This window comes from Artemia sp. Qi Xiang Cuo, chromosome 1, assembly GCF_049724085.1.
Source record: "Artemia sp. Qi Xiang Cuo chromosome 1, ASM4972408v1, whole genome shotgun sequence".
Lineage (NCBI taxonomy): Eukaryota > Metazoa > Arthropoda > Branchiopoda > Anostraca > Artemiidae > Artemia > Artemia sp. Qi Xiang Cuo.
The window spans coordinates 101,371,560-101,395,561 of record NC_142794.1 but is presented as its reverse complement, the minus strand read 5'-3'; the positions used below and the strand labels follow the sequence as shown (position 1 = coordinate 101,395,561).

At 35.0% G+C, this 24,002-nt stretch overlaps 1 protein-coding gene across 1 annotated transcript; it reads right to left on the bottom strand.

Annotated features, from left to right (window-relative positions):
• Positions 1-6,270: 6,270 nt before the first annotated feature.
• On the bottom strand, positions 6,271-16,349 carry LOC148957013 (uncharacterized). The gene is made up of 3 exons (XM_089097257.1): positions 16,232-16,349; positions 9,340-9,682; positions 6,271-6,691 (listed from the first exon to the last, which is right to left on the bottom strand). The coding sequence occupies exons 2-3, from the start codon at positions 9,680-9,682 to the stop codon at positions 6,321-6,323; spliced, it is 714 nt and encodes a 237-aa protein (XP_088953383.1). The 5' UTR covers positions 16,232-16,349; the 3' UTR covers positions 6,271-6,320.
• Between the last annotated feature and the right edge of the window lie 7,653 nt (positions 16,350-24,002).

Below are 24,002 nucleotides of genomic sequence, written 5' to 3'. Positions count from 1 at the left end.
CTTATGAAGGCTGAGATCGCTTATTCCTGTTGTAACGTTGCTTCTGTAAATACCGAAAAGTGCATTTTTCCCTTTTGTCGTAGTTGCTGGTATATGTTGTGTCCATTTACCATCTCGAGTTACTGTAAAGCCTAAATATGTTGCTTTCTCTTCTATTTTTAAAATTTGACCTTCCAAATAAAACTTTGGGGGTAGCTCTGGTTGCTTTTTGTTAAATATCAACATTTGACTTTTCGACACATTAGCCTTCAGTTTCTTTTCCTGCAGATATTCTGCTAAGATATTAAGTAGATGCTGTAGATTTTCGTCAGAATCAGCAAGTAAAATTATGTCATCTGCGAAAAGCAACATTGAAAGATTCAAATTTCCAAGACGAAGTGTTGGTGCCCATTGGCGTTGGAAAAATTGCACTATATCATTAACGAATATACAAAATAATTTTGGAGATAAAGTACTTGCCTGTAAAACTCCCTTACTTACAGGAAAAGAGGAAGAGACACCCTGTTGCGGAATTTTCACAAAACTTTTAGTCCATGAATACATCGAAGCTATTATATTCATAAACTGATGTGGTAATCCAATTTCACTCAAAGCTTCAAACAACAAAATTCTATCTACGTTATCAAACGCTTTCTGTAGGTCTATAAGCGCAGCGTATAATTTACTATTTCCTTTAGAATATTTTTGTATCATTGCATTTAAAATGAATACTCGATCCACTGTCAAATATCCCGGTCTGAATCCACCTTGTTCTTCATTTAGAATACTATTCGCCTCCATCCATTTTCCAAGCCGTTTGTCCAAAATTTTCCCCCCACTGTTTAAAAGACTGATAGGTCTATAGTTTGCATGAACGGCCTACCTTCTTTAAATAGGGGAAATACGAGTGAGGTCTTCCAAGCTAGTGGCCAATGTGTCGTAGATATTACTAGGTTAAACAATGATGTTAACACGGGGATGATGATATTCCTTATTGATTTAAATATCTTAACTGGGATTCCGTCTGACCCAGGTGTTGAGCCCCCTCTCCTTTTTTGCAGTGAATCATTGATTTCTTCCGGGGTAATGGGTTCAAAGAGGGCGTAATCTGTATCTCTAAGAGGGAAAGGTCCTTGTTCGCAATCTGCTTGCTTTATCCTTTCCTCTAGTGTGTTGTTCGTTTTTTCTGCATCTTTCTGTAGTGACTGAAAATAAGATGGCCATGTTTCCGGTGGTGGAATTTTCAGGGAATCGTTTCTTTGTTTATTGGATGACATATTTTTTAACTTATTCCAGAACTCTTGGCTGTTACTTTCTTTAAAACTCTTACATAAAGCTGCCTGTTGGTGAAATCTGTATTCTTTCTTTTTCTTTTTAATTAGTTTTTTTATGCTTTTTTCTTGCTTGCCTATATTCTGTTAGCGCAATATTTTTTTCCTCTTCCTCTCCCAAGAATTTTCTTACTGTAAGCAGTAGATTATTCAGGTTTGAACTACTTTCTTTACACTCTTGGTCATAAAAATCTTTCTGTTTCTCTTTTCTTGGTTTCATAGGTGTTAGCAGATTACTTACAATTCCTATAAGCCTTTAGACTACTTCATCTGTTTCTGATTTCGGTATTTCCATATCAGACCTTAACAGGCTCATGTCCTCTAGCATTGGTTTATTAAGAATAGACCTTTGTACAGACAACTATTATTCTTTCTAAAATTTGTAAAAAATCAGAGGCGGGATTTTTTGCTTATTTTTTCTTTTATCTTTATCTTTAACCAGTATTCTATTTTGATTTATTGTTGACCTTCTACGTCCATATTCTTTCATCTCATATTCTAATTTAAGTGGGAAATGATCAGATCCAGGCTGATGGATTACTTTTACATTAAGAGATTCAGCCTCGAGACTCGTGTCCACCAATACATAATCAATTAAGCTAAAACAAGGTCCAGAAACGCAAGTGTACTCACCCAAATCACCATCTTCTCCGAATCTACCATTCCCAATCGCTAGCCCATGACCTCCGCACAGTGCAAGCAGCTTCCTCCCCCATGAATTAATTCTTCTTTGTCGATCCTGGCTACTTCGTGGGATAAGGTAAAGTGAAGGTATCATCTCACATAAAGGGTCATCTTCATCTGAAACAAAATCTACATTTAATTCTTGTTGTACGGAAGTATTCGTTAAAATCACCTGCTAGAAAAACTAAATCACTTGGGTAATGAGATTTCACTGAACTCAACTCTTCCTCTAATATATACCATGTATCCTCAATACAGTATGAGCTATTTTCTGGGGAAACATATACAAATCCAAAAATAAACCATTTTTCCTGAAATTTTCCTCGCAACCAAATCAAGTTTTCAGATTTACATGATAGACGACGCAAACTTTTGAATATGTCACTCTTTCCTAGTACATTTATTCATCCATAGTTTCTAAATTTTCACGATGTATCCCTGCCAACTCGAAACAACCTCGTATGCGCGCACTGTAACATCTTCCTCTGGCAACAACCATTTTTCTATAAAACACGTCACCAATGCTGTCAAAACTGAATTATTTAAACCCAACTCTCTCTTGTTTCTTAAACCTTGTATATTCCATGTGACTAAGGACAGTTTTTGGATATGGCTTATATCCTATCCAGAAAACACGAATAGTGGCTTTTCGTGAGGCATCTGTGAACCCCGGTTTTTCGTTTTTTTTGTCCATTTTTGAGCCATGTTCGTTCTTACATTTCTTTTCCCTTGTTTGTGGTCATCATTGGGGCTTATAATAGAATCCAAAGTTCTTTTCCCTTTTACTGACCCTTCGTTTAGCCCGCTTCAGCCTGGTGTGGCGGGATCCGCAGTACTCATTGGCCTTTCGTAGACAGTTGCATCACTATCGCTAGCGTTACTACTTTCTATGTCCGAACAAGAGTCTCTATCACTTGAAGGGGATCGTATGTAGGCCCGACGAGGAATAGAATCCCTTTTTGAACTATCAACTCCGGTCGGCTGCTGACCATTTGCCGAGTCAGCAGCCTCCACGACCTTTTTTTTTATAGAAATCATAATAAAAAATATGTTTGTCTCTTTAAGTTTTTGTACCAGGCAATATCAATGCTCTGTTTTCACTTTTAGCTTGGGTTATCAGGGGTCTTAATGCTTTTCGGGCCTCCCGTTCCTCTGGTGTATAGTCTGGGGTGACTGAAATCCCATTTCCTTTAAACAGTTTAGCATTACGTAGGACAGCATCACGAGTCATTTTGGTCGTGAATTTAACAAGGATAGGGCGGGGGTTCGAGGGTCCTCTCAGTCGAAGAGCATCTCGTATTTCATTTTTTGATAGTGAAAGGTTGGGCACAGAATTGTTAATACATACTATAATGTCCTCACTTAGTTTAGAGTTCGGATTATTTGGATGCGGCATCCCATAGAACATAAGATTGGTTTGTTTTAGTTCCGTTTCCAATCTAAAATTTATCTTACGTGACTCCTTTAATTCACTCTTAATTTCTGCTATTTCTTGGGATGTCTTTACTTGATTTATGGCAAAGTCCTGCAACTTAGATTCTATCCCTGCCAAAATTGATTTTGCATTTTGAATGCTTTTCGTGAGTTGTGGAATATTTGAAACTGCTTTTTTTATTTCCCCCAAAGTCTGGGCAATGTCCTGATCTCCCATCATAACTATCAAAAGACGTAAAACGAAAACTTACTCGCAAGGGGGGCTATTTCGTAAACAAGTACGGCCCCCCGGTTTCCAACAGTGCAAGTGTTCTAAATTTTTCTTCAAATGCCAAATCCAATCCAGTCAAAAAAATCCAATCTCAGGTAATTGATTCAGGTGATTGCGTAAGATTTAATCCTTTACAAAATATATGTGACCTTCACTGGCGAATGCTGAATGAGAACTATATAAGTTAGCTTGCAAAACCATTAGCGTTATTGACCTAACTAATTATGAAAAACACACAAAACCTATACGCCAAACTGGTCTGGGACGCATCAACAAAACATTATTCTCCAAAAATCTCTCACTGCAAAGGGAACTTGCAAAAAAATTTGGTCCACAATAAATTGAATTCTTTCAAAAAAAGGAATTCAAGATCTATATCTATTAACCTTAGGGACATCAGTGGCAGATTAATTGACCCAATTTCAGTACCGGAAGTTTTTAATTATTTCACCAATATTCCAAATGCTAACCCCTGCTCTCCCTCGAGTCAGTACATCCTAGCAAGAATCCCAGATCCATGTTTTTCTCTCCAACTGATAGTACAAAGGTGCTTCAAGTTATCGAATCTCTCTCTAATAGTACACCTGACTTCTTTGGCATAAGTAATAAGCTTCTTAGGACCGCATCTTCCCATATTTATGAACCCCTTGTGCCCATAGAAAACCTGTCTTTGACCAATGGAGTCCCCCTAGAAATATTTAAATCAGCAATTGTTATCCCGATTCATAAAAAAAGGTGATCCGTCTGAGATAAGTAATTATCGTCCAGTCTCACTTCTCCCAGTTATATCCAAAGTGTTCGAGAGAATTATCTTCCGATGGCTTTCTCCCTTCTTATTTGGGATTCATCCTTCAGATTCGTTGATTTCTTCTCATCAATATGGCTTCCTTTCCAAATTTTCAACTGCTCAAGCACTAATCGGCGCTATACAGTTTATACGTTCCCAACTTGACCTTAAAAATACTGTATTGGGCTTATTTCTGGATTTTTCTAAGGCCTTTGACATGGTTGACCACAGTGTTTTATTAAGTAAACTCAAGAACATAGGGATTCGTGGAATTCCTTCCTCATGGTTCGGCTCTTATCTCTCTGGTACAGTACAGAGTCTGAGCGGCATGACCCCGCATTCCCTACCTGTCCGGAGGGGCGTCCCACAGGGATCTGTTCTTAGTCGAATACTTTTTCTCCTTTATATTAATGATTTGGTTACGGACCTGGGTCCATCAGTGCCCCCAGTACTTTTGCTGACGATAGCAACTTTTTCATCACCGGCCCTAATTTACCATCCGTCGTCACCTCTACTCAAATCCTTCTGAATAGAGTACAGGAGTGGTGTCTCGTTAACTGCATGACCATTAACAGCAAGAAAAGTCAGGTTGTATTATTTCTAACCCCTTAAAAAAAATGAAGCTCAGCAAGCACTTGGCCTAAAATATTCCACCAATCTCCTCCCACAGGTCGAAGTTGCCAAGTTTCTTGGTGTCCAAATAGACTCCTCCCTATAATTTGCAACACATGTTTCCTACATCAGAGCCATAATCTTGCGTCAGGTAAGTATGGTTAATCGTATGAATAATTTTCTTCCTCCTCATATCCTTGTCACCCTTTATAACTCTTTTATTTACCCATATATCTCATACTGCGGATCGGTTTGGGGCAACACTTATCCTTCAGTTACCAATAAATTAGAATCTGCCCAAAACCGTGCCATCAAAGCAGTTTTCCGGCTGCCCCGACTATATCCCACCCAGGACTTGTACTCCGATTTTGGTATTATCCCTTTTGAACAAATCATTAAAAAATTAAATCTATCCCTTGAATACTCCGCTTACCTTAAAAATCTTTCTCTCCAATTATTATCTTCTTTTAATTGTAATAATTCTGAATATAAATTTTAATAGGTGATTGCAAAAATTATAAACATTTTTTGTGTTTAATTTTTAATTTTAATAACGGACATATTTTTTTTTTTTTTTTTTTTTTTTTTTTTTTTAATAAAACACCCACGCGTTTAACAATTTTTACAAGTGACTTCAAAACTTAAACGTATATTTTCTGAGAATCTCAGCAGCTATTATTTGCTGGATGTTTTGTTTATTTGTTTTTGTTTTATTTTCTTTTACAGTGCGTGAATACGTATCGTATGACCTAATTTTATAGGTTGCAAGAAAAACGTAAAGAATTGGAAATTTTGACTGTTCGTTACTTCAGAATGTTTTGTAAAGTGTGTGTTTTTTTTTGTTTTTTTTAGTCCCCAAGAAAAGCAAATAGCAAAAATTTTCATTTAAAGTTCCAACTGTTCACTGCTCAGTTTCAACTCAGTGTGAACAAAAAGGAAATTTTCTTAAAAATAAAAAAAGGAGAAAAAACGAAAACAATTTAGAGAAGGTAACTTTCAAGCGTCCTGAGAGCCAAATATGATGCTGGAACACGGACTTGATTAATTTGATAGAAAAATTTAGTTCTAGAGGGCTAGCTATCAATCTCGCCTGGCCAAGCACATCGCGAAAGTAATCTTGGGTACAGAAGTCAAATTATCCCCTTGCGATCTGAACTTTCATTACATAGGAACAGTAGAAAATGTTTATAATAAATATACATATATACATGCATAAAACAATTCAAAACAGATTATATTGCTCTCTTTGCCTTAAGATTGATTTCCACACTTCTGACGCTAAATTTTCTAAGTATTCATCGGTTCTTGAGTCAATTCTGAACTCCCGACCAGACCTACCAAATAATCTGGTTCTGAGCCAATTTAAGATATTACGAACAATATTTATCCTTTTAAACATTGTAAACCCTCCCAAGCTCATAGGAATGAGAACTGCAAGTATACCAGATAGCACTGCCACAGCTATAATAAGCCCTGTTATGGCTCCTTTTTCTCCGAGATGGGGCATGGACGGGACAATATATCCCTCAAAACCGGATTGCATTGAATATCCAGCTGGGTCACTGTAGGTGTAGCCTACTGGGTCGGGTAGCTCTGAAATAAAGATTAAAATATTACTTAAAAGATAGAAAACTTAAAGTAGATTTTAGTTCAAACTCGAACATTTAAATTGACCACACAAGAAGCAAAGCAAGCGCAAGTCCTTCCACGCTTAAAGAATACAAGTTTGTAAGTAGTTTCTTTTTTAATTTTGGGCATTTGCATTAGTTTACGTTAGATGGGGAATGGATGGGACAATATATCTCTCAAAACCGGACTGCATTGAATATCCAGCTGGGCCACTGTATGTGTAGCCTACTGGGCGGGGTAGCTCTAAAATAAAGATGAAAATGTTACTTAAAAGATAGAAAACTTAAGGTAGATTTTAATTCAAACTCAAATATTTAAATTGGCCTCACAAGAAGCAAAGTGCAAGCGTAAGTCCTTCAAAAAAATATCCAAAATTTGTAAGCAGTTTCTTTTTTAATTTGTGTATTTACATTAGTATTTGCTAAGTATTATGCTTCTACTAACCGGCATTTTTTGGAGTGTGAATGGAGATTAAGCTCTCCAAAACAACCCAAAAATTAACAATCATAAATACACTAACGTTAACACGAAATACTACTGCTAATAATAAGCCACTGCATCACCAAGATCCGCGAGGCCAACCCAGCTACGCACGTTTCTCCTCCATCCCGATCTATTCAAAGTCTCCCTTGCAGGAAGGGACATTCCCTTTCATATACGGAATAATTTCTGTTCGTTTTAAGTTTTAATGTCGCTTGTTACTTTCAGTTAAAAAAAAAACTTGTTTTTTATTTAATTGTAAAAAGTCTGAATAATTATAGAATATTACTGTAGCGTATGGTGAAAATTATAATTAAAAGGAACAGTCCCTTGAATATGAAGGAACGACCTCTTGGATACTCTAACGAAAAAGGTGAAAAATTTACGGTCGATAAAACTGACGTTTTGAACTTGAAATACTAATCGTATATTTGCTATATTTGTTACAAAAACTCACCACCGGGTCATTACAGCAATTATTTTAGTGAAAACAAATATCAAACGAAAATCTTGTCAAAATGAATAGATTTAAGAAGAACTGGCCTTCAATATTCTTTAATTTTCAATGAGCGCTTATCGCATGCAACAGTCCAAGTCTAGTATCTGGATAGTCTTCTCAACTGCCTAAATATATCAGGGAATAATTTTTACCTCACACTAAAAATGGTTCTGTAATATCAGGTGAGCTATAATACCCCCGTGTCCAGTTTGAAGCATAGTACAGATATATTATTCCAAATGAGGAGTTGTAAGAGGTCAAATCATCTCTCCGCAGTGATTGGAGGGACCTCTCATGAAAATTTGGAAAATTCAGACCTTAATAAAAATTCTTTTTAAGGATAAGAGGCCCCTTCCCCTCATTCAAAAAAGACCCTCTGACCTTCCAACCTCCTATAATAAGAGATGAGCAGTAGTGTAGTGCGCTATAAACGTTAGTAATACTGTGTTTATATCTTACATAATGGCAGTTCATTTTATAAGGACTGTGTATATGTTAAGATATGAACATGGCAGCATGTGGCACCAAAAATCAGGATGCGATTTACAAGGCTTCTTATAGCTTTAAGCCGATTAGCTGTCCCGAAAGCAATTTGACTCTATTCGGGCTAAAATTTTTGTTCTGTTAAACAAAATGGCAGAAATCAACATTTCGCTGTAACTAGGTCTGAAACGTGTAGGCTGTATGTACCTTGGCAATAACGATCAACGTACATGCAATCTCAAAATTTGTAATCGATATATTTTGTCCCTGTTAAAGCCAAAAATTTAGATGTGGGTACAAAATGGCAGAAAAGCATTTTCCCGGAACACTATCTCTTTTAGTGCTTAAAATTAGCCCTGCAGCTTTTAATTTTGTTTAGAATGTGTCGTCTCCATATATATTATGACCACTTAGTTGATATGATCACTCTTTAGGAAATCACAAAGAAATAAACATATATTTAGATATTAAAAAACACTCATTTTATGGGTCTTTCCGCTTTTTTCTTACGAAAATTTTCCCAGGCTAATAACTCCTTATAGGCTATCTTAAAATTCGTGAATTAAATATAAAGAATTATCGTAAAATTGCCATAAATTATTGTTTTGGAAAGATGTTTCTATCAAAAGTTTTGTTTTTGTTTTCAGTTGCTATAGCCATTATACGAGCCGCTCTTTACTTACAGTTTGTTACCACGAGATGTTTTTTTCCTGTAAAAACTGTTGGATTTTTTGATTAGAGGGTGTTAAAAGTGGATTTATGGATTAAATTATAAACACATTAAAATAATTTCATATTAGCGTAGCTGCTAGCTATTTCGTGATTTTTCGAGGAATTAGGGGGTTGATTAAACAAAAAACAAAAATAAGAGAAAGTTGCAATTTACCACTAAATATTTGCGTCATTTACAAAGTAGCACGCTGTACATTAAAAAAATTTCCATTTTTTTGAATTTGCAAAATATTTTACATAGAACTTTCAAATTTTACTTCAAAATTTATGTAAAATCAGCGAAATAATTTTACAGCGAATTTACCGAGATAGTTAAATTCATAAATTGAATTTCTGGTAAATTAAACTTCATCAAATTTATTCTTTTATTTTGTCCAGATTAATTTGAAATATAGATTTTTATTAAATCAATACCTACCAACATCGATACCTCCGCCACCCTTTCTTTCTTCTGCTCCTGGTGTTTCAAACCCAAGAGCTCCTGAAACATAATCTTTTATATTCCTCCATACTTTTGAGAGTGGGTTTTCTTCTTCAGGAGAGTATGTAGTATCATCCGATGACACAAGCCCAAAACCTTGTTTGAACTGCTCAGGAGTATACGGAACAAAGGGTTGAGACTGACTTGTTCGAGGTTGCGCTTGAAGAGTTTGGGTAAGCTGCTGATTATCATTTTCGGGGTAGTAAAGCGCTTCATCCCTTAAAGATGCTGCATTGAAGACACAGAGTCGCAAAGCGAACGCAAGAAGGAAGGCGATCATCTGTGAATACAAGTTTGACAATAAGCATTTCGATTCAAAAAGAACTTTTAAAAAAAGCAGATGTGTTGCAACACTTATGCTGCATCCTAAAAGAATGACGTCGAAATAGCACTGTTCCAGGCCCTTTATCATGTTTGCTTGTAGAGGAGGCGAGAGTTCAGTATCTTTCAGTATATTTGCAGTTCGATTGTTGGCTGACCTACAAGTTTATTTTTAGGCTACAACGTGGTACAAATCTTTCAAGTCTTGACATTTTAGTTAATTTGAGATCCATGATCCACATTTATGACACTCGATCTTCTGGAGGGATTAATGCTCCATTGATTATTTTGGTTCTAGGTTTTACCTCCCTGTGATTACCACCCCCCCCAGGAAAATACCCCTGTGGAAAATACCCCTTCGGTAAATACCCCCCCCCCGGAAATTACCCCCCCCCCTCGAAAATAAGGCTTTCTAAATTTTAGTATTTTATTTGAGTTTTTTTTATTTCCGTAGGAAGAAGGAATTTTGGTGCTTGTGTATTATGCGCCACTCACTCAAGTTTATGCTGTGTAAAACTCGAGAAAAAAACGGTTTCTTCGTTAGTTTTTTCAGCTTAGCTGAGCAAAGACAAGTGACAGAATATGTGGGAAATATATAATTTGGGCTATATATTTGACCATAAGGGGGGGGGGTAAAGTATTTGGATAGTTTGAAGTCAGAAAACAATTCTTTCTTCATAATATGCAGAATAATTGGAACTAACACATTTTGCATGCAGACCCGCTATACTTTACTCCTCCCCCAATGTGCAAACCTATAGCCCAAATTTGTGTCTAAAGTACCGAAGAAACTAATGAAAAAATTGGTGTGTTCTTGGGTTTTACACAGCGTAAACTTGAGTGAGTGGTGCGTAATACACAAGTTCCAAAATTTCTTCCCCCTACGGAAATTAAAAAGAAAAAAACTCAAAAGAAATTCTCAAATTTGGAAAGCCTTATTTTCTCCAGGGGGTATTTTTTTTTTTGGGGGGGGGCGGGGTATTTTCCGCAGGGGGGGGGTATTTTCCGGGGGTAAAAACCAGCCACCGATTATTTGACGCCGTCGACGTTTTCTGTGCTTGATAGGGAGACTAGAAGTTGGAATCATCTAGATCAGATTACTAAAAATAATAGTGATATTTCTTTGTTTAAGAGAGTAATTAAAGAAATCCTTTTTTAGTAAATATGAATTTTAGTTCTTTTGCTGTTGTTGTTTTTTTTTGTTGGTGGTTGGGAACGGGTTTAAATATCTAATTGAATAATTTATTATGGCTTCTCGGCTTATGATTTTAACAGTAAAGTTGAATTTGTTTAGTAATAAGGTTTGTGGTGTCGATTAAGATGTGCGGGTTGTATTCCTAGTTTTTCTACAGAAAATTTTGATAAAGAATAAGAATTCCTGTGACCTTTGTGATATTAAGCTCCTAAGTAAAGCAGAATGGATCTCCTACCCTGAATAGCAGTTTTCGTCACCGGATAAAACACTCAAACCCCAGTATGATTCAGATTTCAGAGCTCGTTGCTGCACTCGAGCATGGGGACAATGCTATAGGTTTTGAGTGTCAGTGTCAATGGTGTAAAATAAGCTGTAGCAAAGCCGAAGAAACATTTTAGGAGGTTTGCATAAAGCCTGCCATATGCATTTGTTTTATGGTAGTCCTGAGCTCATCGAATACCTTGATCTGCTTCATCAGATGATTTTTTGCCCAAATCAATGCCTGGGGTTCTTTCAATAGGTATAATTACGCCGCTCGTAAAAAAAAAAATAAAGAGCCGGAATAATGTACCTCATACCCTTTTATAACTATCACCCCGGTATTGTCAATCAGTCAATTTATTTAAAGAAAAAAAGAGAGAAGAAAATTAAAGAACCTTAGACCCCCACAAAGGCTCTTTGGCCTGTGAGAGTGGGAGACTAAACATTACGTTAAGTAAAAGCACTAATAACAGATAACAGTAACTTGAATTAATTAAATTAAATTACAACACAAATTAAGCATTAAATTAAGCACTAATTAAATAAAATAATATCACAAACAGAGAGTTGCAAAGGATAGAAGGAGGGGGAAAAGAGAAGGGAGGAGAGAACTAACTCTCTGGACATAAGAGGCGGTCGTTCAGCTCTTTTTTAAATTGTCCATAAGAATGACGTGGCCGAATTTTAATAGGTAGGGAATTTCATATGGAGGCACAAGATAAAACTAGATAAAAATCTGATCTTATGATTTTAGTTTTATGAATGAAAATATCCATATCATTTCTGAGAGAAAAAAAAAGGCACAAGATTGTGTAAATTAATGGAACTGTTTATAACTAAAGATATAAATAGTTGGTGTTTCACTCCTGATAGTCAGTTTGGCTTCAAAGCAAGCTTATGTAGAGATCATGTACATTGTCTCATTGCATGGCTTTTGATTGATTATAAAGAAAAGGGTGAAAGGCTTATATTTGCCACGCATGATATTAGAGAGCTTGTTATTCCTACATTCATTTACAGCTAATTTCTGAGTGCTTGTGCTTTTGTGCTTTTGATTGATTATAGTGCTTTTGATTGATTATTAAATAAAAAAAAACAAGTTTTTTAAACTGAAAGTAAGGAGCGACATTAAAACTTAAAACGAACTGAAATTATTCCGTATATGAAAGGGGCTGTCCCCTCATCAACGCCTTGCTCTTTATGCCAAAGTTTGACTTTCCCACAACTTTATTTTTTTAAACAATAAAAAACTTTAGTGTAAAGAGCGAGGCGTTAAGGAGGGGACAGCCCCTTTCCTATACGGAATAATTTCTATTCGTTTTAAGTTTTAATGTCGCTCCTTACTTTCAGTTTAAAAAACTTGTTTTTTTATTTAATTTTTGATCGTTTTTTAGTTAATGCAGCTTTTATTTTGGCTCACCGTCATTGAATGAGTAAAACAAAATTTGCATATTAATTTTACTTTTCTTTTGCTAAATGGCTTTCTCTGAAATGGGTTCTGGCGTAATTTACAAATTAACTTACGTAATGAATTTCTATATTCGTATATTTTTATTACGTATATTATGCGGTTCGCCCCCTAGTCAACACCTTGCTCTTTACGTTAAATTCAAATCATGTTTCAATTCTTTAAGAATGACTCCTGAATCACAAAGGCCGTTAATTATAGCCTAATAAATATTTCTGATGAAAGTACAAAAAAAATTTCCCTTGTGAATCAGACGAAATTGGGAAAAAAGGGGCGTGGGAGGGGGCCAAGTTACCCTCCAGCATTTTTGGTCTCTGAAAAGGGCACTATAAATTTTAATTTCCGTTCGAATGAACTCTCTCTTGATGTTGTAGGACCACGGGGTCGGTACGATTACCCCTTTAAAAAAAAATAATTAACACGCATCCGTGACCTCTTCTGGCAAAAAATACAAAGTTGCACATTTTTGCAGATATGAGCTTGAAACCAATGTAAAAGGGTTTTCTGATACGCTGAATCTAACGGTGTCATTTTCATTAAAATTCTTTCACTTGTAAGGGAGCCTTTGATGAGCAATACTAAACTTAATAAAATTTGTATATTTAGAATAAGCAATATAAGCCCATTCTTTTGGTACATTTATTGACATGAAAATTTGGTTTTTTAAAGTTTCGATTACTATTGAGCCGTATCGCTTTTTTTATGGTTTTTTTTATTACGTATATGTTTTTACGTATATGAGAGGTTTCTCCCCTTAGTCAATACCACGCTCTTTACGCTAAAGTTAAGATTTTCTTTAAATCACAAACCCCTGAATCACAAAGGCCGTTTAACTAGAATAGATAGCTCTTTTCAAATCACAAAAAAAACTGTAGCATAAAGAGCGCGGTATTGACTTGGGGGCGAACCCCCTCATATACGTAATAATTTCTGTTCTATTTAAGTTCTAATTTTGCTTCTTACTTTCAGTTGAAAAAACTTGTTTTTTTTTTAATTTAATTTCTGATAGTTTTAAATAATGCTGGGAAATCCGGTGCCCCCTTCATAGAAATGTCCCTTACCCCAAGGAAACATCCTCCACGGAAAGATTCTCCCAAGTGACCCCCGCCTCCAGCCCCCCCCCACCAGAAAAAAAATCCTTCCCGAAAATGTCTGTATAGTTCCCAATAACCTATATGTAAACAATGGGCAAAGTTCATAACTTGCAGCCCTTCCCCTGGGAACTGTGGGGGATTAAGTCATCATAAAAGACATATTTATTAGATTTTCAACTATGCTGAACTAAATGACAGTCTCAAAATTTTGATCAGGTTACTTTGGGAAAAAAATGAGCGTGGGAGGGGGCCTAGTTGCCTTCCATTTTTTAGTCCATTAAGAAGGGCACTAGAACTTTTAATTTCCATTCCAATGAGCCCTCCTACGATATTCTAGGACCACTGGGTCAATACGATTACCTCTGGGAAAAAAAATAAACACGCATCCGTAATATTTCTTCTGGCAAAAAAGGAAAAATTCCACTTTTTTGTAGATAGGAGCTTGAAACCTCTACAGTAGGGTTCTCTGATACGCTGAATATGGTGGTGTGATTTTCATTAAGGTTCTATAATTTTTAGGGGGTCTTTCCCCCTTTTTCGAAAAACAGCCAAATTTTTTGAGGCGCGTAACTTTTGATGAGTAAGATTAAACTTGATAAAACTTGTACATTTGAAATCAAAATTAAAATCTGATTCTTTTGATGTATCTATTGGTATCAAAATTCGGTTTTTTAGAGTTTCGGTTACCATTGACCCGGGTCACTCCTTACTTACAGTTCGGTCCCACGAACTGTTTGATAAAGAAAAGGGCGAAAGGCTTATATTTGCCACGCAAGATATTAGAGAGCTTGTTATTCCTAAATTCACTTACAGCTCCTTTGTGAGTGCTCGTCAGCATGATTTAGCAATTTTGTTGAGTTACTAGCAGTAACACTAGCAGTTTCTTAGCAGGTAGTCCTTTTTTTTAGATCCAAGATCAAATATGCCTATTTTGTGCAAATATGCACAAGTAAGCTATGTGCAACTTACATATCTTAGAACCCTTGCTCAAGGGGCTATGAAGGGTGAGGTGTCATGTAATCCTGTGAGGCATAGTTATCTGACCTTTAGACTATTTTACATAAATTGGCTATCTCAAAATTTTGATCAGATATATATGGTGGGGGAGGGGGTAGTTAACAAGGTGTGAGTGGAGGTTTTCTACCCTTCAATCACCTTTAACTCTTAAAAAGAACACTAGGACTTTAATTTAGAATTGAATGAATCCCCTCCGAAGTTTGTACGACCATCCCTACCAATAGAAGTGACTCTGCGACAAAAATAATAAATAAATAACACGTTTAAGCCTTGTCACTGTTAACAGTAGACAACGCTAGAATGTTGGCACAAATAGGTTTTATTATTGAGAAATGGGAGCATGTTTGATCGTATATTTCTTAAGCGGTTAAGGGTATTGAGTTGAAACTTCCAGGGCATGTCAAGGGGAATTTCCGACTAACCAAAAGGCACTATGTGTTTTTTACTACTGTTTCTACTACTACTACAACTGCGACAGCTACTACTAGGACTACTATTACTACTGCTACTTCTGTGATCGCAACAACAACTACTACTGCGACTATTGTTACTACGGGTATTACTAATACTTCGACTACTATCGGCTATTAATACTAAAACTACTACAACTACTACGGTTACTACTACTACAACTACTGCTACAATGACTACAACTACTACGAATGGTACTACTAGGATTGTTACTACTATGAGTACTACTACGATTATTGCTGCTATCATGATTACTACTATGACTATAACTGCTACGATTACTTATACGACTACCACCAGTACGACTATTACTACTATTATTACTATATTGCTGCTACGAAAAATACTACAACTACAGCTACTACTACTACCGCTATTTCTACTATCTACTAATGCTCCAACTACTAATGTTATGACTACTCCTACCACAACAACGACTAGGGCTATTGCAACTGCTATTACTACAACTACTATTGTGATTGTTGTGACTAAGACTACTATATAGGCTACTATTACAACTGCAATAACTACAAATGCTACTTCTACGACTACTAATGCTAAGGCTAGTACGACTATGACTACTACTAATACGACTACTGCTTCATGCCATAATTTTCAGTTATCAGTTTCTTTTTCTCTGGCTCTAGTTCTGAAAATGCAATTGCTGTTATTTGAGTAGAATTTTAAGTCATATCAATGTTTTTTTCTTCAAAATTTAGGAAATGTAATTGCATATCTTTAAAACCTTATAAATAGGGATTGAGCAAAGTTGTGAAACTGAAAAAATTTGCCGTACTTCATTTAAGCAGAAGGGTAAAATTCTACTTCAGCTACTTTTGGCTATCTTGGAAAGGGGTTATTATTTTATTTTCAAATGCTTACACACCACAGCAAGCCTTCTTTGCAGGCTACTTCACCATATAGAATAAAATAAATGAAAGAAGAAGAACTCAAAACCCAACTGACCCTGGAAAATTAGAAAAGTCTAAAATATGTACTTACTTTCCTATCTGTTTATTTTTTAAGTAAATAGCACCACAACTTAAATTGAACTTGCGGGTCATACTTGTTTGGGTTGGACAAAACACAAGAGGAGGTTGTCGTAGTAGCTGTAGGCAGCTTCATCTGTCTTGACCCGTTATAGCCTTTAATTTGTTTTGTGATGAAGAATTAGCAACATAACTAAAAGGATTATTAGACATATTATGATATTAGACATATTTTGTCAACAAGGTTATTCAAATTGCGAGGACGCCCATATACGTCAAAACGTCTGATTTATCTTGAGCCTTTTTGTGTGCTGCACGATTTTCGCAAAGCAAATATTTGTCAAACATCACATCCTAACTAGGAATTAGTGAAAAAAAAGTAGTTTATAGTGGGCTGGCTGCTTTCTATAACGCGAAAAAAATTTAATTTTGTATAAAAATTCCTTAAGAAATCCTAAATTCTCATAATCTATAGAACGTAAAAATCTTATAGCTTGTCACTTACTTTTTGTGTGTATTAAGTTTTATAAGGCTACCTCATTGATTTTTATAGATTGTAAGCTTGCTGCAAAAGCTTACACAATTCCTTTAAATAGCAGAAGGTAGCTTTATATATTATTAAATAAAAAAAAGCAAGTTTTTCTAACTGAAAGTAAAGAACGACGTTAAAACTTAAAACGAACAGAAATTATTCCTTATATGAAAGGGGCTGTCCCCTCCTCAATGCCTTGCTCTTTACGCTAAAGTTTTTATTATTAAGATTGTAATTATTAAGATTTATGTACTTTTCAGTAAAAAAAAAAATATAATTTTCACCGTAAATAGGCTATATCAATCAACACAGTTTGAACTTCAACAGTAGTTTGAAGTTTCTTGAATATCATTTTAAATTTGACTATAGGACCATCGAAAGTAATATGTTCAGTATAAGTTCAATTCAAATATTTGAATTATAGTAGAAAAAAAGGAATGCTAATTGAATTTTGAGTATAAAAAGATAATTATAAAAATAACGAAATACATTTTTACTTTGAAATATGTTCAGCTTTCTTGTCTGCAAAATGAACACGCAGAAATTTATGTACAAAAATTATCTTTTATGCTCAAAATTCAATTAGCATTCCCCTTTTTCTGCTATAATTCAGATATTGGAATGAATTAACTAAAACATGAAGGAATAATGCATCGTGCTTCAAAAACTTCGGTTTGATACAGGACTAATTGAAAAATATGACGTTAGCCCAATAAGTTTTATCAAACAGTTCATAGTGTTAAACTGTAATTAAGGAGCAACTCAGGTCAATTATAACCGAAACTCAAAAATGGAATTTTGATAACAACTGATAAGAATAGGGTTTTTATGCAAATTGCAAATATGTAAATTTCATTACGTTTAATATCTATTCACCAAAGGCTCCAAGCCTCAGAAGAAATAGCGATTTTGATGGATTAAGGGATTTTGAAAACAAGGAGCCTGATTTTCGAAAAAGGTAGAAACACCCCCCAAAAAGTCAAAAAATCTTAATATAAATTAGACCTTCAGATTTAGCGTATCAGAAAATGTTATTGTGGGGGTAATGATCTCCTATCTGCACAAACGTGGAATTTATGTTTTTGCCAGAAGACTGATCACGGATGCGTTTCTATTTGCTGTTTTTTTTTTTGTTTTTTTTTTGTTCTAGTGTCCTTTTTAAGAGACCGTGGATATTTGAGGACAACTGAAGCTCTTCGCAAGACCTAACTGGTCTCTTATTTTGTTTTCGAATGTTATGATTTGAGATCAATTTGACAAAAAAAATCGTCTCCTTCAACTACCTACAAACGTATAGAATTGGGATATAATATTGCCTTTTCATTGGAAAAGGCACTTTTCCCCACTTTAAAAAGTTGGGGAAACAACCGAAAGTGCAATTCTTTAAGAATAACTCATGAAACACAAGGGATGTTTAATTATAATATTAAGCTTTTTAAGAGTTCTAAAAAAAACTTTAGAGTAAAGAGAAAGGTGATCAGGAGGGGGAAACCCTCCTCATGTACGTTACAATATGTTATCTTTTTAAATCTTAATGTTGCTCCTTACTTTCAGTTGAAAAGTTCAGGTCAAATTGTTTGACCAGAAAATTTCAATTCAGAAAATGCAAAATTCCACATTTTTGTATATAGGAGCTTGAAACCTCTACAGCAGAGTTCTCTGATATGCTGAATCTGATGGTGTGATTTTCATTAAGATCACTTAGTTTTTAGGGGTGTCCCCACGCCCTTTCGAAAATTGGTCAATTTATTCAGGCTCGTGACCTGGTATGGGTAACATCAAAGTTGATGAACTTTAGTGTGTGAAGACTGAGCAAAAATATTAATCGATTCTTTTGAAATTAAGTTGTTATATATTGGGCTTAAAGGAATATCTCCGGTGTCTCTATCTATAGCCAAATTTCTGTTTATATGTTTTTTTTTATCGCAATTACCTCTTCAGTATGTGAAATTTGTGAATCCAAAACGCAAGGAATAGGACATAATCAACGCTTATTAGGCATTTCAATGACAAATAAGAGAATCGGAGTTTCAACTAAATACTGGAAATAAAAATTAAAACAAATGAATTATTCCTAGAGTGGACCCCCCTCTACCATATTCCATGACCAAACTACAACCGATTTGACCTATCTAACTATAGTGCGAATATCATTATAAAAATTACCAAGTCTTATTTTCTTTTCCAAAGATTTTTTTTTAATTCAGGAAATTATATTCACTGTATGTCTCCCTTTTTATTCTTCAATAAACCCATTTCTGTATTATTTGCAGATGTAAAGGGTGTATCCATTTCTAATTTTGAAAGTTTTTAAACAAGAGAGTCGAATAATGAAATGATAGATTTTAGGAAGTATTAAATAAAAAAAAACAAGTTTTTCGAACTGAAAGTAAGGTCTTTACGCTAAAGTTTTTTATTTTTTAAAAAAATAGATTTGTGAGAAAGTCAAACTTTAGCGTAAAGATCGAGGCGTTGAGGAGGGGACAGCCCCTTTCATATACGGGATAATTTCTGTTCATTTTAAGTTTTAACGTCGTTCCTTACTTTCAGTTAAAAAAAACTTGTTGTTTTATTTAATTTTTGAACGTTTTTGAATAACGCAGTTTTGATTTTGGCTCACCGTACACGAATAATTAAAAAAAAGTACATATTAATTTTACTTTTATTTGGTTATATGGCTTTCTCGAAATTTGTTCAATTTTATTTAAGAACGTTTTTATTAGTAATAAATATACGTAACTTACGAATTAACTTACGTAACGAACTTCTATATTCATATATTTTTAGTACGTATATTAGGGGGTTCGCCCCTAGTCAATACCTTGCTCTTTAAGCTAAAGTTCGAATTTTGTCCCAATTCTTTAAAAAATGACCCCTTAATCACAAAGGCCGTTAAATAGAATAAATAGCTCTTATGAAAGTACTAAAAAATCTTTGGCTTAAAGAGCGAGGTATTGACTAGGGGGTGAACCCAATCATATACATAAAATTTTCTGTTCGTTTTAAGTTTTAATGTTGCTCCTTACTTTCAGTTAAAAAACTTGTTTTTTTTTTATTTAATTTCTGATCTTTTTCTTTAATAATGATGGGAAATTCGGCGCCCCTTCACAGCAATGTCCCTTCCCCCATGAAAACTTCCTTCATGGAAAGATCCTCCCATATAGCCCCCGACCCACCCCCACCCCCCAACCAGAAAAAATCCCCCTTGAAAACGTCTGTATACTTCCCAATAACCAATACTATATGTTAACATGGGGTAAAGTTCTTAGCTTTCAGCCCTCACCCTGGGGACTTAAGGGGACTAAGTCATTCTAAAATACATATTTATCATATATTCGATCATGCTGAATAAAATGGCTATCTCAAAATTTTGATCGGGTGACTTAGGGGACAAAATGAGCGTGGGAGGAGGCCTAGTTGCCCTCCATTTTTTGTCACTTAAAAAGGGCACTAGAACTTTTAATTTCCGTTCCAATGAGCCCTCTCACGATATTCTAGGACCACTGGGTCGATACGATCACCGCTGAAAAACAAAATAAAAAAAAAACAAATAAACACGCATCCGTGATCTTTCTTCTGGCCAAAAAATGCAAAATTCCACATTTTTGTAGATAGGTACTTGAAACCTCTACAGTAGTGTTCTCTTATATGCTGAATGTGATGGTGTGATTTTCGTTAAGGTTCTATAACTTTTAGGGGGTCTTTCCCCCTTTTTTTGAAAATCAGCCAAATTTTCTAAGGCTTGTAACTTTTGATAGGTAAAACTAAACTTGATGAAACTTATATATTTGAAATCAGTATTAAAATTTGATTCTTTTGATGTATCTATTGATATCAAAGATCCGTTTTTTAGAGTTTCGGTTACCATTGAGCCGGGTCGCTCCTTACTTACAGTTCGTTACCACGAACTGTTTGAAAAGCACCTTAAATACAAGGAAAAAACATGACCTGAGTAAATGTGGCGGAACAGGAAACGTAGAACATTTTTCATTTTATCACTAACTAGGTTCACTTTTTTTCTTGACAATAAGGTTCCAAAGGTAGTGTATTTGGAAAAATACTAATGTGGAACATACTATGAAGAATGGTTGGCCGTTATTTTTCTAGTTCTCCTTATGTTAAAATGAGAATGGATTAATAAAATGAAATATATATTCAAAATAAAGAGCAAATTTGACACTTAAAACGAGCAACAGTTTTAAAGCCACTTAATAAATTATTTTTTTTTCTAAATTATTTGGGGAGGGGGCAATTGCCCCCTCTTGCCCCCACCCCACCCCCACCCCCCTTGACGCCACTGTTATTGAGCCGCATTGCTCCCTTACTTACAGCCCAATACCATGAATCAAACAGTTCGTGGTAACGAACTGTAAGTAAGGAGCGACCCGGCTCAATGGTAACCGAAACTCTAAAAAACGGGATTTTGATACCAATATATACATCAAATGAATTAGATTTTAATTGTGATTTCAAATATATAAGTTTCATCAAGTTTAATCTTACCCATCAAAGGTTACGTGCCTCAGAAAATTTGTCTGATTTTGGAAAAAAGGGGAAAAGACCCCTAAAAAGTTATAGAACCTTAATGAAAATCACACCATCATATTTAGCGTATAAGAGAACCCTTCTTTAGAGGTTTCAAGCTCCTATCTACAAAAATGTGTATTTTTCCATTTTTTGCAGAAGAAAGATCACGGATGCGTTTTTATTTGTTTGTTTGTTTTTTTGTTTTTTTTTTTTTTTTTTCCCAGGGGTGATCGTATCGACCCAGTGGTCCTAGAATATCGTGGGAGGGCTCATTGGAACGGAAATAAAAGTTCTAGTGCCCTTTTTAAGTGACCGAAAAAAATGGAGGGTAACTAGGCCCCCTCCCACGCTCATTTTTTTCCCAAAGTCCCCTGATAAAAATTTTGAGATAGCCATTTTGCTCAGCATGGTCGAAAATATGATAAAAATGTCTTTTAGGATGACTTAATCCCCCAAAGTCCCCAGGGGGAGGGTTGAAAGTTATGAGCTTTACTCAATGTTAACATATAGTATTGGTTATTGGGAAGTATACAGACTTTTTCAGAGGAGATTTTTTCTGGTAGGTGGGGGAAGGAGAGGGTCTGGGGCTATATGGAAGGATCTTTCCATGCAGGACGCTTTCATGGGGGAAGGGACATTGCTATGAAGGGGGCGCCGGATTTCCCAGCATTATAAAAGAAAAAGATCAGGAATTAAATTAAAAAAAACAAGTTTTTCAACTGATCAACTGATTGTGATTAAGAGGTCATTTTTAAAGAACTGGAAAACAAATTTGAACTATAGTTTAAAGAGCAGGGTATTGACTAAGGGGGCGAACCCCCTAATATACGTGTTAAAATTTTATGAATATAGAAGTTCGTTACGTAAGTTAATTCTAAGTTACGTATATTTATTACTAATAAAAACGTTCGTAAATAAAATTAAACAAGTTTCGAGAAAGCCATTTAACCAAATATAATTTGCAAAATTTGTTTTAATTATTCATGTACGGTGAGCCAAAATCAAAACCTGCATTAATTCAAAAACGTTCAAAAATTAAATAAAAAAAACAAGTTTTTTAAACTGAAAGTAAGGAGCGACATTAAAACTTAAAACGAACAGAAATTATTCCGTATATGAAGGGGGCTGTCCCCTCCTCAACGCCTCGCTCTTTACGCTAATGTTAGACTTTCTCAAAACTCTATTTTTCTAAACAATAAAAAAACTTTAGCGTAAAGAGCGAGGCGTTGAGGAGGGGACAGCCCCCTTCATATACGGAATAATTTCTGTTCGTTTTAAGTTTTAATGTCGCTCCTTACTTTCAGTTTAAAAAACTTGTTTTTTTTATTTAATTGTTATAAAGATGCAAGATCTAGGTCGGTGAAAAACCATTGGTCTTTTTACATATAGTTTTTGTGGCTTTGTACACCAAACCGAAAGGGAAGTTTTATTTAAATTCTAAAACCACTGAAGTAACTAACATCATCGATGAAATTTATATTAACAACCTTATTTACAGTAATATGGCTAATAAGAACTCGCTATTAATAATGGTAGTAATATGTGTAATAAGAAGAAAATCTTGAGTATTGTAGTATTCATTAGGTAATTTCGTTGTCCCGCTCTTTAAGCTTTCCATTACAATATAACGAACTTTTTCCGATCTACATTTTTTTTTTTTTTTTTTTTTTTGTTTGTCTTAATGAAAAAGGAAGTGAATCATTGTCTTGTAATTAAAAATTGCATTGCAAAAACGTGAGCAGATTATTTTCAAAGTATTCTTATAGAAACAATAAAAACACTTCCAAAAATAATCCAGGTTAAAGGTTTTTAGCATTCAATCGATCAATTTACAGTCGATCAAACAATGGATTTGCCTAAGGATCCATATCTTGTATATTGTTCAGATAAACACCGTCACTTAAAAAGAAAGAAGAAAGTCAAAATCCCGTACCATTATCAGTTTTTGCTGACAAAAAAAAATCTTTTTCCTTAACAATCCGGTTTTATTACCCTGTACATTCAGCAAAATGAATCGAATAGTCTATTCCATTATTCAATATCGGCTGAGGGGCCAAACAAAGGCAGGTCGTTCTTGATTTGGATGGGAGGATGCCGTTAGGAATGATCTAAGGGAAATGGGAACTTCCTGGGAGGTTGTAAAGAGGGAGGCTTTAAATATATTGGGATGGAGAAGGAGCGTGCGTAGTTGTGTTGGCATCAGGTGGCTTAGTGCCGCGGTGAGTTGTTAGCAGTAGTAGTGCTATTCCGTATTCAACTTTGTTCTCAAGACACTTTAAGTCTTTTTTTTTTCTCAAGAGTTGGAGACCTTCTTTATTCACCTGCACAAACAGGTAGGAACTAGTACAACTTTATTTTTTTGTAAAAGTTAACCCTAAAAAGCCCTCCTTTTATAGAACACAGTTCCTGCTTGGTTCATTTTACCGCGTTGACACAAACAATCGCTAGCTCATATAATCACTGTCACTTATAAGGAAAGAAAGAAAAGTTGTCAGATTTCCCTACCATTATCAGTTTTTGCTGACAAAACCATTTTTTGTTGAAATAAAAACTAAAGTTTTTTTTTCAATTTTAAAAAAATGAATAAAAAAGAAAAAAGAAATAAAACAGATAGAAAGTCAAACAAGCACACAAGGACACACAGAGTTTTCACTTCAAAGGAGATAGGCCGAGCATAAGTATTTTACAAATAAACCTAAATATACTACTTAATCTGAGGACAATC